We start from the raw sequence: 16,189 nt of genomic DNA on the forward strand, positions 1-16,189 counted from the left end.
CCATGACCTCTGACATTCTTCAGTGAGAGTGGCTGTTCCTGAAAATTATACTTACCCTAAACCATACTCAGCTCTTCTCCAGTCTCATGCCAGTTTGATATAATACCCAGCAGCACTTCAACCATCTTTAGATCACCACACTTGGCTGTCATGTGATGGTTTTAAAATGAGTTCATGCATGTCCTCATTCAGAAGTGACAGATATCAATGCCATGATGGCATTGCTATCAGACCTTACACCAGACCAAGACCTGTGAAGGGAGCTAGAATTAACATATTGCCTGATATTAAAGGGATGGCAGTAGTTACTGGGAATGGTCTAGAGGGCACCTGTAATGAAACGTATGGGAAGTGTTGACCTTAGAAACTATGGATATGTTAGAAGGTGGAAGAAGAATGATCGAGTGGCAGTAGACACCAGGGTGGGGGTTCTACATATCTTACATGATGATGAGGATGAATTGTGGGAAGTGAACCTCACTTCCTGTGCCAAGGAAAGATGTCTGCCATCTGCCTTCTTGCCCTGGATGACAAAATGATCTGTTGACCTGGTTGCAAAAAGTGTATCCACTGGGCATCGTGTTAGATCTGGCTATTGCAATATGCAGGACTAGTGCCCTGGCTTGCATGGATGTAATATGTCATGCCATAAGGCACACTTCATTAGCTTTTAAGTAATAGAATGCTCTGCCTTGCGTGCCAACCCATAGTAATTTATATTCCCTGTTCTTTCATATGACACGTTACTTTAGTCATTTTAAGGGACAATAAAGAGTGTATTTTAAAGCCTGCTGATAATGTGAATTTGGTCAGGTATGCACAAGTCTTTAAAGATTCTCTTGTTTGAGTATGCTGTCAATATTCTCAGCAGTTGAAGGATACTCTGACTGAGCTAACAAAAACAAATCTTGTGCAATAGAACAATACTGCAAATGGTAAAACATAAAACAAGAATAAAACATGTGCTCTGACTTAAACAGTTACTTTTAAGAAACAAACACAGAGCTGTATGCAAATAAAATGGTATTTTTCTTATCTGGTATAAAGTACTCCAGAAAGACTTCAAATGGGATCAAAAACTACAGCACAATCTTCTAGGTCCTACCTGCTTTTGAATCTCTTAATGCACCACTGGAAGGGGAATATGATAATCAAACCTATCTATTAGTTTCTCCTTTTCTCAATCAGAAGATCACAAAGAAACTTTCTAACACCACAGACTTGAGGGCATCTATCATCTGGCTGTGAGGAGACAGCCTTGCCCTAGAATTATTATTCTCCAAACATGTAACCTTTTAGGTAGGTGAGCAAACATAATGCAGTATGTGAAACTAATGATGAACTGTGCCAGCTACTTATTTTTATTAGTCATCCATTGCTTCACCTCTCTTTACATAAAAGAGAGTATCTTTACATCATCTCTGAATATTCCAAGCACTTAAGTTTGTCTACCCACCTACTCCTACAAAAAAAAATAATGTTTTATAAAAAGATTACATATAAACATAAATGCCAGAATAATGGTGTACAAGATCAGTACATTTCTTCTTTGATGCTGCAGATGTAAAAGAATAAAACATTTCACAAGTTTATTTATTTATTTAAAAGAATGGAAGAACCTCTTCTAGAAGTCATCTGATACATGTTTAGATCAAAACAGTTGGTAAGATGCTAAAGTGAAAACCACAGCTCTTCAGTGTTGCATTGCTTTAAACGGCACGCTGTAAAGAGATAGAAAGAAAAACGGCAGTCAGTTATGCATGTTTCTTGAAATGTTTACTTCATAACTGTTGCACCTCAATGCCCTGGTCTCATTTTCATAAGCGCTGTGTGATTTGTATAGCAGCACATTCCTACAGTATTTGAGACATACAACTTGTACTGAAAAAGAAAATAGTGACCACAAAGGACTTTTTATAGGAACAAATGGCTGTCCTACTGTTGGGAAATGCACAGCCTACTGGAAGGGGGGTGCTCTGCAAGCATCCAATTCATATCTGATAGAGAACCCTGTTAATAGGCTCTTTTTAGTAGTGGACTGGACACCGTTTGGTAAATTATTTACCACTGGTCACACACATTGATTTCCTCATCATTTATGTAAAAATACCACACTCTTTACTACTCCTCCCATAAGACCAGGAGGGTAAAAAGAGCCTGTTACAAGTGGGTAACCTCCTCCGATATTGTGATGATAAAAAAGAAGGATAAACATGGATCAACCACAAATAGGGATGCAATACACAATCTTTTTAGTCCATAGACTACCAAGGAATAAATACAATGCAGCAATCCTACAAGACAAATTGCCACTTCCAAAACCTAAAACTACTTCCTTTCTAGTCCCAAGATATTCAGTTGATGACTTAACCAGCTACTGGTTGGGGGAGTGCATCCATCAGGCCTCATCTTCAGGTCACTGCATCTTTCACTGTATAGTCCCATGTGGATAATATAAAACAGTTTAATAAACAATTCTCTGAGGTTATTTTCAGTATTACTAGCAACATACAACTCCACTCAAACTTCTGAAATATCACTAACAGAAAGAAGTGAAGTAGCTGTTTGTGAGATCCTTCCAGTTTTAGCCTGTCAGCATTAAACTATCTGCAAACAAATAATGAAAGTGAAAAACAAAGGATCTCATATAGATATCAAAATGTCTTTGGAAAGTATAAACTTAGCTACAAACTCAGTTGCCAAACATTTACTACAGATAACAGATCAGTGCTTGCCTTGACAGTAACCCCAGGATCTGTTACTAGACATCAGCGGTGATGGAAGCTGTCAGTTTAAAGAAAGAGGCCTTCTTTAAAGTATTATTTTACTGAGGGGAGGTTTGTTGATTTGAAGTGAAGTCTACCAACATCACAGGATGATAGCAAATGAGGTAATCAGTGAAGTGACAGCCTGCTTGTAGGAGAAGCATGGCAAGGCATAGAGGCTCTAGTAAACCAAACAATGATTTAGGGGCTGCAAGTCACTGCCTTTGTTGTTTTCAGCAGCAGTAAAGAAATACAGAGTTTCAGTGGAAGCATTCTTGGGAGAATGCAGGAAAATTTTGAGAATGTCCAAAACTTGGTGGAAAACACTCCATTGAGGAGGCTGTGCTAGAAATAACTGGTGAGATTGGCTCTTTCTGTAGATGAGGTCATCATGGCAATTAAACATTTTTATACTGGCATGCAAATGGTGTAGGTACTGGACGTAATTAATTTGCATTTTGACAACTGTACTGAAGCTTGAAACAGTACTGCTCTGGATTAATAAAAATTAGGTAGTGGTCACCATTTTTAGAAGCAGTAGGTTCCATTTAAATAGGGATCATGCTCTTTAGCCTTCTTGGATAAACATACACCAAGATGTTATATAGGAGACATTATCCAATAGCACAGCCTCTGTTTCAGGAAGATTTCATTATGAGTGTAGAAAACTGTTTGTACAGATGCTGGAGGGCTTATGAGAGTTTTCCCCTAGTGCATTCTTGGCATTGACAAATATGTATCAGGTGGATATAGGATCCTCCCACACTTTTATTGTGTCTCCTCTCCTGTTCCTGATTTTCTTAGACAAGATATTAAGGTAGCAAGCTACTGCTAAAGTTTGGAGAGTATCTACTTTGGTGACATGGGCTGCATCTTTGCTTTTTGAAGTTGATAGCTTCATAGATTTAAAATGTGCTCTTCAGAATGCAAAGAAGCTGTTTACTAACAGCTGTGAAATATCTGGCATGACAACCAGTACCTCCAATCAAAGGTTATCATTATCTCCTGAAAAAGAGTGGCTTGCTTTCTGCAGTGAGACATGAGGGGGGAGCAGCTACCACCAATGAATATATATTTAACTGTTTCTGGAGTCTTGTTATGGGTGTGGATACAGAGGATTGTGAGATTCATCAGAATATGAGCGCAAAAGTGAACCCCAACTGACATTCTGCTACACTGTGGTGGTGAAAAAAAAGAGATGAGCTATTGGACAAAGTTTTCCTATTAGTGGTCAGTTGGTGTCTTCATTATCTTCTGTTGTTAGAAGCTTTGGGTACTGACTGAAAAACTGCAATTTGTGGTATAACAGTGAAAATGAACTTCCATTACAGGGTTGCTGGGCTGTCTCTTCGTGACAGTATGAGGAGTTCAACAACAAGGGAAGATCTCAAAGTAGAGCTACAGATTCTCCTGGTTGAAAGATTTCATTTTAGGTACTTTGAACACCTAGTGAAGACATCCGCAGTCTCCTCACATGGGAAGTGTGGCAGGCTGACTTTCTGAGAGCAGACCCTGGGGTAAGAAGATATGCCTAACATGTTACATATCTCAGCTTGCCTGGCAATGGCTGTGGATCCTAAAAGATGAGCTAGGGACTATAGCAGGGAATAAAGAAGTCTGGTCTGCTGCATTTAGCTTGCATCGCCTGCATCCATCACCTGAAAAACTAGTTGGATGGAAAGACTGTGTATCATGCTAGCACTGTGGAAGGAAGAAAAAACTGGGTTGTATCCAAAAAAAATTGTGATTCAGCAAAAGGCTACAGTGTTAAGTGTTATACTATGCAAGAGGTTTCTGTTTCAGAAAACATCTCAGAAGATATTACTGTCTACCACAAGCTATTGTGGCTTAGTACTATTATAAAGAGCATGGCTGAAGTAATCATATGATTCCTGAAAACATTAATGAAAAACATCAGTCTTTAACTAAAACAAATCTAAGCAAATCATGCCAACATTTTGAAGGTTATCTATGCAGACAGTGAGCTGAGATTTAAATTAAACCACCTTTTATGATATTACAGTCTCTAGTATTTTAGTTCTACATTGACTTACAATGAAAATACTCTAAATGCCTGATTCCTTTGGTCATTTGTTGGGAGGGAGTTATTATTTTGTTTTGTCTTTTTACACTGCCTTTCATATCATGTTATAATGTTCTGCAAGAATGTCCACCTGATTTGCTGATCTGAGACCTGACAACGAGGTACAGAAAAGCATAATAGTCAATCTTACACTTAACCACACTTATGAATTTAGCACTCCTAAGCTTCTGAACAGACTGGATCAATCCCATCCCTAACTGTATTTGGAATCAATACAGTAGATAACATAAATGTGACTGCAGAAAAACAACTATCCTGGCTGTCCTGCTTGTGGAGCAATACCTCTCAGCTGCCCCTCCAATAATATTCTCTTAAACTACCATGTATCCCAAGACTTTGTGGGCTTACAGTTCAGTGCAAGCTCAAGTAACCTGTTCCATTTATTCACTGGTCTTTATATGAACAAAACTGGTTTCTAATGTCTAGGTTGAACTTTGTTACTTAATCTGGTAGGCATGGCCCCTTGATCCTCTGCCTTTGTCTTCCCTTTTGAACTGTATGGCATCATAGTGCGCCTTAAATGTCTTGTATATCCATTTTTACTATCCCTACTCTCCCACCCCCATTAACAAGTTTCTTGTTCCTACCCACCTGTCCAGTTATGCTGCTGTTTCTTTGTTCCACTAATCACTGTTCTTTACTGTTTAACTCAGCATGCTGTAAACATTTATTCCTAAATATTTCACTCTGTGCAGCTTCAGTGGGAGCTACCACTTTCCTTGTGTGTTATCCCAAGGCACCAGTACTGTTTTCATTTTATGGTACTTTAAACCTCCCTACCCCCAAACCATTTAAACTCATCCAAAATCAAGAGCTGACCTACTTCGACATTCATCATCAAGGACATACGATCAGTCACAAATAAATTTAAAAAAAAATTTTCCATCCTCTATCTCTTTTAAAATGCCCATTACTGTTGTAGCCAGAACCTCAGGCACCTACAGAAGGACAGAGGATAATCTTGCCTGCTGATCCTTTCTGACCTAATTTTTCTCTGTCTTACTCCCCTCACAGCCAGTCTGATAATTGGCTCTTCATGCAATGCTCTTACCCTATTTATCCACCTATCCCAGACATTAATCTGTGCCATCATCTTGTTTATAAACCCCATAAATTGGTGAATCAGAAGTTTTTCTAACATCTGTCAGTTCCATTCTACTACGTTTAATACCAATTTTCTCCAATCTGTCCTAAATCTACCACCAGCTGCCAGCTTTCTTCAGATAATCTCCCTTTAATAAGCCCTGTCTGCCTATCCTATGCCAAACTTCCCAATCCCCAGGACAATCAGGGGAGAATTAATGCACATTTATAAACTCGTCTTACTGGCACCTCATTCAGGGCTATTTGTTTTTACTTTAAATCTTCGACTTTCCAGTGGTGAAAGCTGAACACCAACTGCAATTAACTCCAGAACTGTCTGGTACAAGAGAAAGATATGCGAGTTCCAGATACCATTTCTTTCTCTTTTCATTTATATCTAATTCATTTCTACACACAGTACATTTCAATTCAGTCAGAAATCCTTTCAGCCTTACTCTTGCTTCAGCCTCTCTAGGATGCATTATTACTTCTTCTAAGGGCAAAAAAACTACAGCTCTAAGAACCTCAGTGGTATTATGAACCATTAAAGAATGGGCAACCTGTAGATCGCACCCTAACTGGAGGACGAACTTTGTCCAGCAGGGTGTTAATCTACAGGTAATGCCCACTGTAAAATGAGTCTGACACTTCATGGCAGCACATTAAGCTGCAGTGGAGCTCGGACTGAAGAAAATTAACAACCACAATTATTTTATGCTTGCTAAGCAGTGCTTTTGCTGTTCAGCAAGTATAAAATAAAAAAAGACAAAAAAAATTAAAATAAAGCGTGTGTGTGTGTGTGTGTGTGTGTGTGTGTGTGTGTGTGTGTGTGTGTGTGTGTATGCATGTATGAAAAAGAGATTGCTCAACCAAAACAGAAAAAAGTGTGTCTGTGTGTGTGCGTGTGTGTGTGTGTGCATGTTGCTGTCTGTGTATCTGAGTGTATACATGTAGCATAGAATATAAAATAATACCAAGGCAGCAAAGATCTCAGCAAGGCAAACAGCATACAATGACAAAAACAGCAATCTAGGACCACCACAGCTTCAGAGAAAAAAACGTTAATAAAAGGTTAGCACTCTCATGCCAATAACTTTGGCACTTCATCAGACAAAATACAAAGAAAAAGGAGAACTCTTTATAATACAAGCAATTAATCAATGTAACAATTTGCGCTCTCTTAATAAAGGCTTTAAAGGCAGATAGGCAAGTCCAGGACTTCTATGTGCCTGCAACTTCATAATCCATTTACTTTCAGCCTTTTCAATAAAACTGTTCAAATCACCACCCCTCTTGTTAACATTAAACCTCTGTAATACTAAAAAATAAAAAGAATGAGCTTTAAAAACTTGAACATGCGTATCAGAGCACTACTGTCATCTTTATTTCTTATATAACCAACATGTTCTAGAATACGTTCCTTTAAAGTCCTAATGGTTTTGCCTACATAAAAACAACAGCATTTTGTGCATGAAGCAAGATATATAAGGCGTTTACTAGTGCAATCTGCATAAAACCTAGGATTAAAAACAAAACCATTAGATGGATGTGTAAATGTTTTAGTATCTGAAATGTGTTGACATGCAGTACAATTCCTGCACATTAAAGTACCCAATCTATCAGAAAGAGATCTGGCACCATTGCTTTTACCATAATAGAGCTGCCTCTTAAGAGACATACCATTCTTAAAACAAAAATGTGGCATAACGCCTACAACATCAGAAACAGAATTATCTGAGGTGAGTATGGGCCAGTTCCTACGTATCACCTCACAAATATCCCCAGTATTACTAGTAAAAGTAATTACCAGTCTAACATAATTCCTGTTAGATACTCTAGTCCTAACGCTATGGTTATCTTTTTTAGAAAACAATGGTCTGGCTGAACCAGACCTGACTTCTCTCACATTTTCCATAGCTAAATTAACCTCTCTAGCAGAATAACCTCGTACTTGTAATTCTTGTTGCAATGTACCTAAGGCAATATTTAAAGCCTCGTTGCTGTATGTAATCTTGAAGTCCTAAAGACTTGATTCCTAGCTATGTTCTTGAAAATGTGTGCAGGATGCATACTATTGCGATGAAGTAAAGTATTCCTTCTGCAAGTTTTCCTAAACACTGCGGTTTGTAACCCACTAACATCTTTATATAAATGAACCTCTAAAAAATCTATACATGTCACATGTGCATTAACAGTAAACTGCAAAAAGCTGGTCGTGGTCTCAAGGTAACTAACAAATGAATCCAACTCAGAAATAGTCCCATCCCATAAAAAGAAAATATCGTCCACAAATCTCCTAAAAAAACTTCAGTTGTGATGAGTATATATGGACAGAAAAAAACAAATTCATCTTCCCAGTTAGCCATAACAAGGTTGGCATAGCTATTGACAATAGATGTGCCCATAGCCACTCCAACCTTCTGCAAATATATGCACTCCTCAAACATGAAGGCATTGTTCTCCAAGATAATGTCTAAAAATGTACAAATCAAAAAAATTGTGTCATGAGAAAAATCACTGTGTCTATGCAAAAATAACCTCAGTGCCTCAACACTTTCAATGTTAGGTATAACTGTGAAAAACGTATTCACATCAAGTGTAACCAATAAACAAATAGAAACATCATGAACCGAACTATATTCATATAAATCATGTAAAAAATGCTGTGTATCCCTAAGGATAGTATCTATCTTATTAACTACAGCTCTTAAATTATGCTCTACAAAAATAGACATGGGTTCAGTGATTCACCCATTACCTGAAACAATGGGTCTTAAGAGTGGGTCACTACTGTTCTTATGTACTTTAGATAACCCATGAATCACAGGTAAAAGAGTGGACTCAACAGTAAAGTAGTCATATAAGTCTGAGTCTATCATCCTATTCATAAGCAAATCATACAATTCATCATGTACATATTGAATCAACCTTTTCAAAGAGGCAGGTTGCAATTTCACATCGACACATTCATCAGACAGCATAGTAAACATTTTCTGTACATACGGCACCTTATCAAACACAACAATGCCCCCCCCCCCTTATCAGCAGGTCTAATTTGAATATTATCATTCTCCCTTAACATTTTCAGGGCATCTCTTTCAGTATTAGTCAGATTCACAAAATGCTTGTTACAATTAGAACCACGTTCAGCATATAAACTAATAATATCCTGTTCACATTTATTCAAAAACAACTCTATAGATGGTAAAAAGCCAGGACAGAACACACTAGGTTTCTTATATAAATTAACACCACTGTCAGCAGAAAAAATGTTTTTTAACATGACATTACAAGCAAATAAACACAGTTGTAACATAATTTCAACAGGATCTCCTTTAAAGGCAGGTATGAAGGAAAGTCCATGGTTCAAGACATTAACCTGCTCAGCTGTAAGCTGAACAGAAGAAAGGTTGAAAACTAATGTGTTCTCGGCTGCTTCCAACCCCATTTCCTCTTCTCTCCCCATGGTGGAAAATCCTTGATGGCCACTGGCAATAATGGAAAAGGAGCTGGTGTCACTACCGGACTTGCTGAATGTTTATGTTTAGCTCCTTGGCTCTCAATTGCATCTACAGATGGCCCGGTCACTATCTCAGCCAAAACAGAGGCCGCTGGGGCTTCCGATGATATCATCACGCTCACAGATGGCAAAGAGGTGTGTTTAGCCTCTTGTTCAGAAGATTGACAAGCAGTTTCATTCATAATTACTGAAGGGGCGTGTCTGTCAACAACAGAAGCTACATTCAATGTAAAACTCTTGTTTTTATAAACATTAGGTGTTTCACTCAAAACATTGCTGTCATCTTTCGGCCAAACAAAAATATGGCCTTTACTAAAGTCAGCAAAGTCACGATTCAATTTTTTACCCTTCAGTGCTTTCAGTTTATTTTCATAAACCGACTCATTAGTAAAATTCTCATCCAGTCTCATCATATACAAGTCAGGTACATCTCTCAAAGTCATTTCTTTAAGTAAGTGTAAGTGGCAGGATCTAAATATAGAGCTTAGTTTTAACTATAAGTACTTACTGATTAACTTTTTTAAAACTATGGAGGATGATTTGTCCAAAGAGGTTGATGTCCTCCTTAAAGAAATTACTTCGAGAGATGTACCTGACTTGTATATGATGAGACTGAATGAGATTATTACTAATGTGTCGGTTTATGAAAATAAACTGAAAGCACTGAAGGGTAAAAAAACTGAATTGTGACTTTGCTGACTTTAGTAAAGGCCATATTTTTGTTTGTCTGAAAGATGACAGTAATATTTTGAGTGAAACACCTAAACACCTAATTTTAATAAAAACAAGAGTTTTACGTTGAATGTAGCTTCTGTTGTTGACAGACATGCCCCTTCAGTAATTGTGAATGAAACTGCTTGTCAATCTTCTGAACAAGAGGCTAGACACACCTCTTTGCCATCTCTGAGCGTGATGACATCATCAGAAGCCCCAGCGGCCTCTTTTTCGGCTAAGATAGTGGCCGAGCCGTCTGTAGATGTAATTGAGAGCCAAGGAGCTAAACGTAAACATTCAGCAAGTCCAGTGGTGACACCAGCTACTTTTCCATTATTGCCAGTGGCCATCAAGGATTTTCTACCACAGGAAGAGAAGAGAAAACAGAAATTATCCTATGAAGTAGGAACGGACAAGAAACAGGGTTGGAAGCAGCTGAGAACACATTAGTTTTCAACCTTTCTTCTGTTCGGCTTACAGTTGAGCAGATTAGTGTTTTGAACCATGGACTTTCCTTCATACCTGCCTTTAAAGCAAATCCTGTTGAAATTATGTTACAACTGCGTTTATTTGCTCGTAATGTCATGTTAAAAAACTTTTTCTGCTGACAGTGGTTTTAATTTATATCAGAAACCTAGTGTGTTCTGTCCTAGTTTTTTACCATCTATAGAGTTGTTTTTGAATAAATGTGAACATGATATTATTAGTTTATATGCTGAGCGTGGTTCTAATTGTAATAAGCATTTTGTGAATCTGATTAATACTGAAAGAGATGCCCTGAAAATGTTAAGAGAGAATTATAATATTCAAATTAGACCTGCTGATGGGGGGGGGGGCATTGTTGTGTTTGATAAGGTGCCGTATATACAGAAAATGTTTACTATGCTGTCTGATGAATGTGTCGATGTGAAATTGCAACCTGTCTCTTTGAAAAGGTTGATTCAGTGTGCATGTGATGAATTGTATGATTTGCTTATGAATAGGATGATAGACCCAGACTTATATAACTACTTTACTGTTGAGTCCCCTCTTTTACCTGTGATTCATAGGTTACCTAAGGTACATAAGAATAGTAGTGACCCACTCTTAAGACCCACTGTTTTGGGTAATGGGTGGATCACTGAACCCATGTTTATTTTTGTAGAGCATAATTTAAGAGCTGTAGTTAATAAGATAGATACTATCCTTAGGGATACACAGCATTTTTTACATGACTTATATGAATATAGTTCGGTTCATGATGTTTCTAATTGTTTATTGGTTACACTTGATGTGAATACGCTTTTCACAGTTATACCTAACACTGAGGGTGTTGAGGCAGTGAGGTTATTTTTGCATAGACATAGTGATTTTTCTCATGACACAATTTTTTTAATTTGTACATTTTTAGACATTATCTTGGAGAACAATGCCTTCATGTTCAAGGAGTGCATATATTTGAAGAAGGTTGGCGTGGCTATGGGAATATCTTGTGCCAATAGCTACGCCAACCTTGTTATGGCTAACTGGGAAGATGAATTTGTTTTTTCTGTCCACATATACTCATCACAACTGAAGTTTTTTTAGGAGATTTGTGAATGATATTTTCTTTTTATGGGATGGGACTATTTCTGAGTTGGATTCATTTGTTAGTTACCCTGAGTCCATGACCAGCTTTTTGCAGTTTACTATTAATGCAAATGTGACATGTATAGATTTTTCAGATGTTCATTTATATAAAGATGTTAGTGGGTTACAAACTGCAGTGTTTAGGAAAACTTGCAGAAGGAATACTTTACTTCATCGCAATAGTATGCATCCTGCACACGTTTTCAAGAACATAGCTAGGAATCAAGTCTTTAGGACTTCAAGATTACATACAGCAATGAGGCTTTAAATACTGCCTCAGGTACATTGCAACAAGAATTACAAGTACGAGGTTATTCTGCTAGAGAGGTTAATTTAGCTATGGAAAATATGAGAAGAGTCAGGTCTGGTTCAGCCAGACCATTTTTTTCTAAAAAAGATAACCAAAGCATTAGGACTAGAGTATCTAACAGGAATTATGTTAGACCTGTAATTACTTTTACTAGTAATACTGGGGATATTTGTGAGGTGATACGTAGGAACTGGCCCATACTCACCTCAGATAATTCTGTTTCTGATGTTGTAGGTGTTATGCCACATTTTTTTTTAAGAATGGTATGTCTCTTAAGAGGCAGCTCTGTTATGGTAAAAGCAATGGTGCCAGATCTCTTTCTGATAGATTGGGTACTTTAATGTGCAGGAATTGTACTGCATGTCAACACATTTCAGATACTAAAACATTTACACATCCGTCTAATGGTTTTGTTTTTAACCCTTGGTTTTATGCAGATTGCACTAGTAAACGCCTTATATATCTTGCTTCATGCACAAAATGCTGTTGTTTTTATGTAGGCAAAACCATTAGGACTTTAAAGGAATGTATTCTAGAACATGTTGGTTATATAACAAATAAAGATGACAGTAGTGCTCTGATAGGCATGTTCAAGTTTTTAAAGCTCATTCTTTTTGTTTTTTAGTATTACAGAGGTTTTATGTTAACAAGAGGGGTGGTGATTTGAACAGTTTTATTGAAATGGCTGAAAGTAAATGGATTATGAAGTTGCAGGCACATAGAAGTCCTGGACTTAATGCCTATCTGCCTTTAAAGCCTTTATTAAGAGAGCGCAAATTGTTACATTGATTAATTGCTTGTATTATAAAGAGTTCTCCTTTTCCTTTCTACTTTGTCTGATGAAGTATCGAGTTATTGGCATGAAAGCGCTAACCTTTTGTTAAAGTTTTTCTATCTGAAGCTGTGGTGGTCCTAGATTGCTGTTTTTTCATTGTATACGTGTAGCGTTGGGCCTCAGAACACCCCTGGGTGAGTGTTATTTCCAAAATAACACATACCTTGTTGGGCATTATTGCTTGCTTAATCTTTACTTCATTCATTCTTTGTATTCATATTACCTTACAAATTGAATTCTCCAAAGCAACAGTTAATAGATTCAATAAGAGTAAAACAGGCAGTCACCATGTGACCTGCCTTGTACTCAAGCTGCCTTTCTGTTTTCTTTTAATCTCAGTCATTGTCCTAACCAAAGTTTCAGTCACATATCTCATTACTGCCCTTCTGTCTGGCAATCTTTCTCCAAACTTTGCCATCATCTTCTATCTTTTCACCACTTTGCTACTTACACTTTGAGAATAACTGACCCAGTTGTTCCTGCAACTTCCATCAAACCTTAGTACCCTCGCCTCTCTTTTGTCATCCTCAAAACTTACCACCCTTTTCATCTTTTTCTCCCCCAGTAAACCATTTAAAGCTGTTCATTACAGCATTTCTTTCTAGATTCAGTTATTACATTCTGGTGGCACAGATATGAAACTTTGACCTTTTAACTCTTTCCCCACTTCCTCCATCAGTATCCATCCCACATGCACCTCTTTTATAGAAAACCAAATCTTCAGTTAAACCTCTAAAAACATAGCAGCAAAGACTGCAAATTAGACTCCATCCATGCATGCACAATGCAAACTAGTTGTGGCATTGTCTCTGTTTGTGACATCTGGCTGAAATTATAGTCTCAATCCCTAGAATTCACCTTTCCAAACTTCACTTGCATTCACAAAGGCAGACTAAATAACTATGTTTGTTGTGAGTTTATCCACTTATCAGATTTCATATTGATTATCAAATGATAAACTCCTCTTCTGACACTGATGAGTTTTCACCAAACTGGTTTATATCTGATATTTTTACTCATCCATTCACCAAATTAAAGATCAACATTGAGTATCTACCCCTTCAAACTCACCAACAACAATACTGTTCTCCTTTTATAAAGACAGCATACTTTCTAAGAGACCTAAATGTCACTTTCCTTGGTCAAGCTAGGTAGGAGCACCTTAGCTCCCTAACAGATCTTGGCATATCACTTCTTGTTAATGAACTCTCTGGACTTAATTCTCATTTCCCAGTCACTCCCTGGTAGATATAGTAAATTTGTATAACACTACCTACCAAAGAACATAATCTCAGCATAAGATCAGTGAACATTACCCCATAAGATTTCATTCGTCTAATAAAGAACCTAAAGTACTCCTTATCTGTACCCCAGTCACATATACAGAGCACAGCTACATACTCAAAACTAGCCAACACCGACTGCTTCATAGGTTAACAGGTGTGTACTAAGCTAACAACCACCAGGGCCTTTTTAGGCCTAGTCATACATCCCAAATCCCTGCCAAGTTCTGGTACCCCTGATAAGTTTAAGTAGGGGCTTTGGAGATGAAACATTTACAAGTAGTCTCGATTCTAGTTTTCACAACACCTACATTTTGCCTCCTCATCTCTAACAAACATCCTAATTAACATTTAGTCAAAATGTTTCCCCCTGTACTACACATGAGAACCCTATGGAACACAGCTCAAAGAATAGAAATAACTTGAAGAATATGATGAAAGAACTAAGAATTATCAACCTGAACTTTTTCCATCTCCCCCTGGATAGCAATCTAAACAGCCACCAGATAAAAGGCATTTGTAGCAAGAGAGTCACTCCTCCTATCAGTCCCTTCCCTCACCAAAAAAAAAAAAATATGAGGGCAGAAATCAAGAACATCCTCAGTAAATCTGAATCCCCCACTTATAACAACTTTCTCAGCTGAAAACTTCAAAATTGAATACATCATCCACCTCCTCTGCCCCATTTTGCATGGATCTCTTCCTCTTTCCCTTCCACCTAAAAACATCTCTAAAGGAAGCTGAAAAGCTCTCCATGACAGACTACCCTGTGATGGTAAGCCCTGGTTCTGATCATGCTGACCAGCATGCCTGTTGTAAATCCGATTTATACTAATGGAAAAAAGTCCAGTTGCCCGGATTTTTTCCATTAGTATAAGTCTTGATCTTTTTTTTGTGTTAGGTAGCAATGGAGAACGGAAGAGCTCCGTTGCTGTAATCTCGCTATGTTAAACAAGTTTAACATAGTGAGGCAGCTTTAAAAAAGGGAACAGAGATCTTCCTTTCTCCATTGCTTTTTTTAAAGATATCTCGCTATGTTAAACTCATTTAACATAGTGAGACAGCTTTAAAAAAGCAATGGAGATCTTCCTTTCTCCATTGCTTCCTCTACACACAGCTCTGATGTACTACGTAAGCATATGCATGCATAGTACATCAGAACTGCACCAGGATACCGGACAGCTGCGGAAGGGCAGCACGGAGGCATTATACAATGCCATTATTTAAGAAAAGTATTTTTTTTTTCTTAAATAATGTCATTGTATAATAGCAATAACCCATTTCTGGGTGTGGGTAATGCTGGATTTACCCATGGTTCTCTTTGTTTGGTCACTTGGGCTTCGTCCTTGTGACCAAACCACACCAACTATGGGTAAATCCAGCATTATCCACACCCAGGCGTGGGTTATTGCTATAATTGTACACTCTCTCAGACTAAAGAACCCAAAACCACTGCATATTTGACTCATTTCTTTGTCCTCTGTTGTACTACAGGAAGCTGTCTATAAACAAATGTATGTTACCCAAAATAGTATAACTTACTAAGAAAACAGTAACATGACGTTACCCTGGAAGAAATATTTCCGCTCTTCTCTTAACTCTCTGAATCTATCCTTATTGCTATGGTCTCTGCACATCTAACTTATGCCCTCTGTTTGTTGATCTAACTAAGGACTTTGACTTAGCAAACCAAATCTTAATCATCAACTCCCACTCGTCTTACTCATTCAGCTGCTCCAGTGTTAAGTGGTTCCAAAACTATTTCTGAAACCATTTTTTGTCTATTCCGTTTGTCACGGATGGCTCTTCCAGATCACCCGTTCTCACTGGAACTACATAAGTGTTTATCCAAGGTCTTCCCCTTTTCAGAATCCTTATCAATTCTATTCCATTTTGATATTCATCTATGTAATATAGTTCTGCATGCAAACTCACCATGTCATTTTTTTGATCCCTGAGATTCATCA

At 37.7% G+C, this 16,189-nt stretch overlaps 1 protein-coding gene across 1 annotated transcript in view; it reads right to left on the bottom strand.

Annotated features, from left to right (window-relative positions):
- Nucleotides 1-1,584: 1,584 nt before the first annotated feature.
- Nucleotides 1,585-16,189, bottom strand: part of LOC122805842 (transmembrane 4 L6 family member 5-like) — a 255,117-nt gene continuing 240,512 nt past the window's right edge. The window contains exon 5 of the mRNA XM_044076096.1: nt 1,585-1,721. Coding sequence (XP_043932031.1) covers nt 1,710-1,721 — 12 coding nt within the window. The 3' untranslated portion in view covers nt 1,585-1,709. The remainder of the gene's footprint in view (nt 1,722-16,189) is intronic.

Source organism: Protopterus annectens, chromosome 7.part0 (genome assembly GCF_019279795.1).
Source record: "Protopterus annectens isolate FY-2018-M chromosome 7.part0, PAN1.0, whole genome shotgun sequence".
Taxonomy (NCBI): Eukaryota; Metazoa; Chordata; order Ceratodontiformes; family Protopteridae; genus Protopterus; species Protopterus annectens.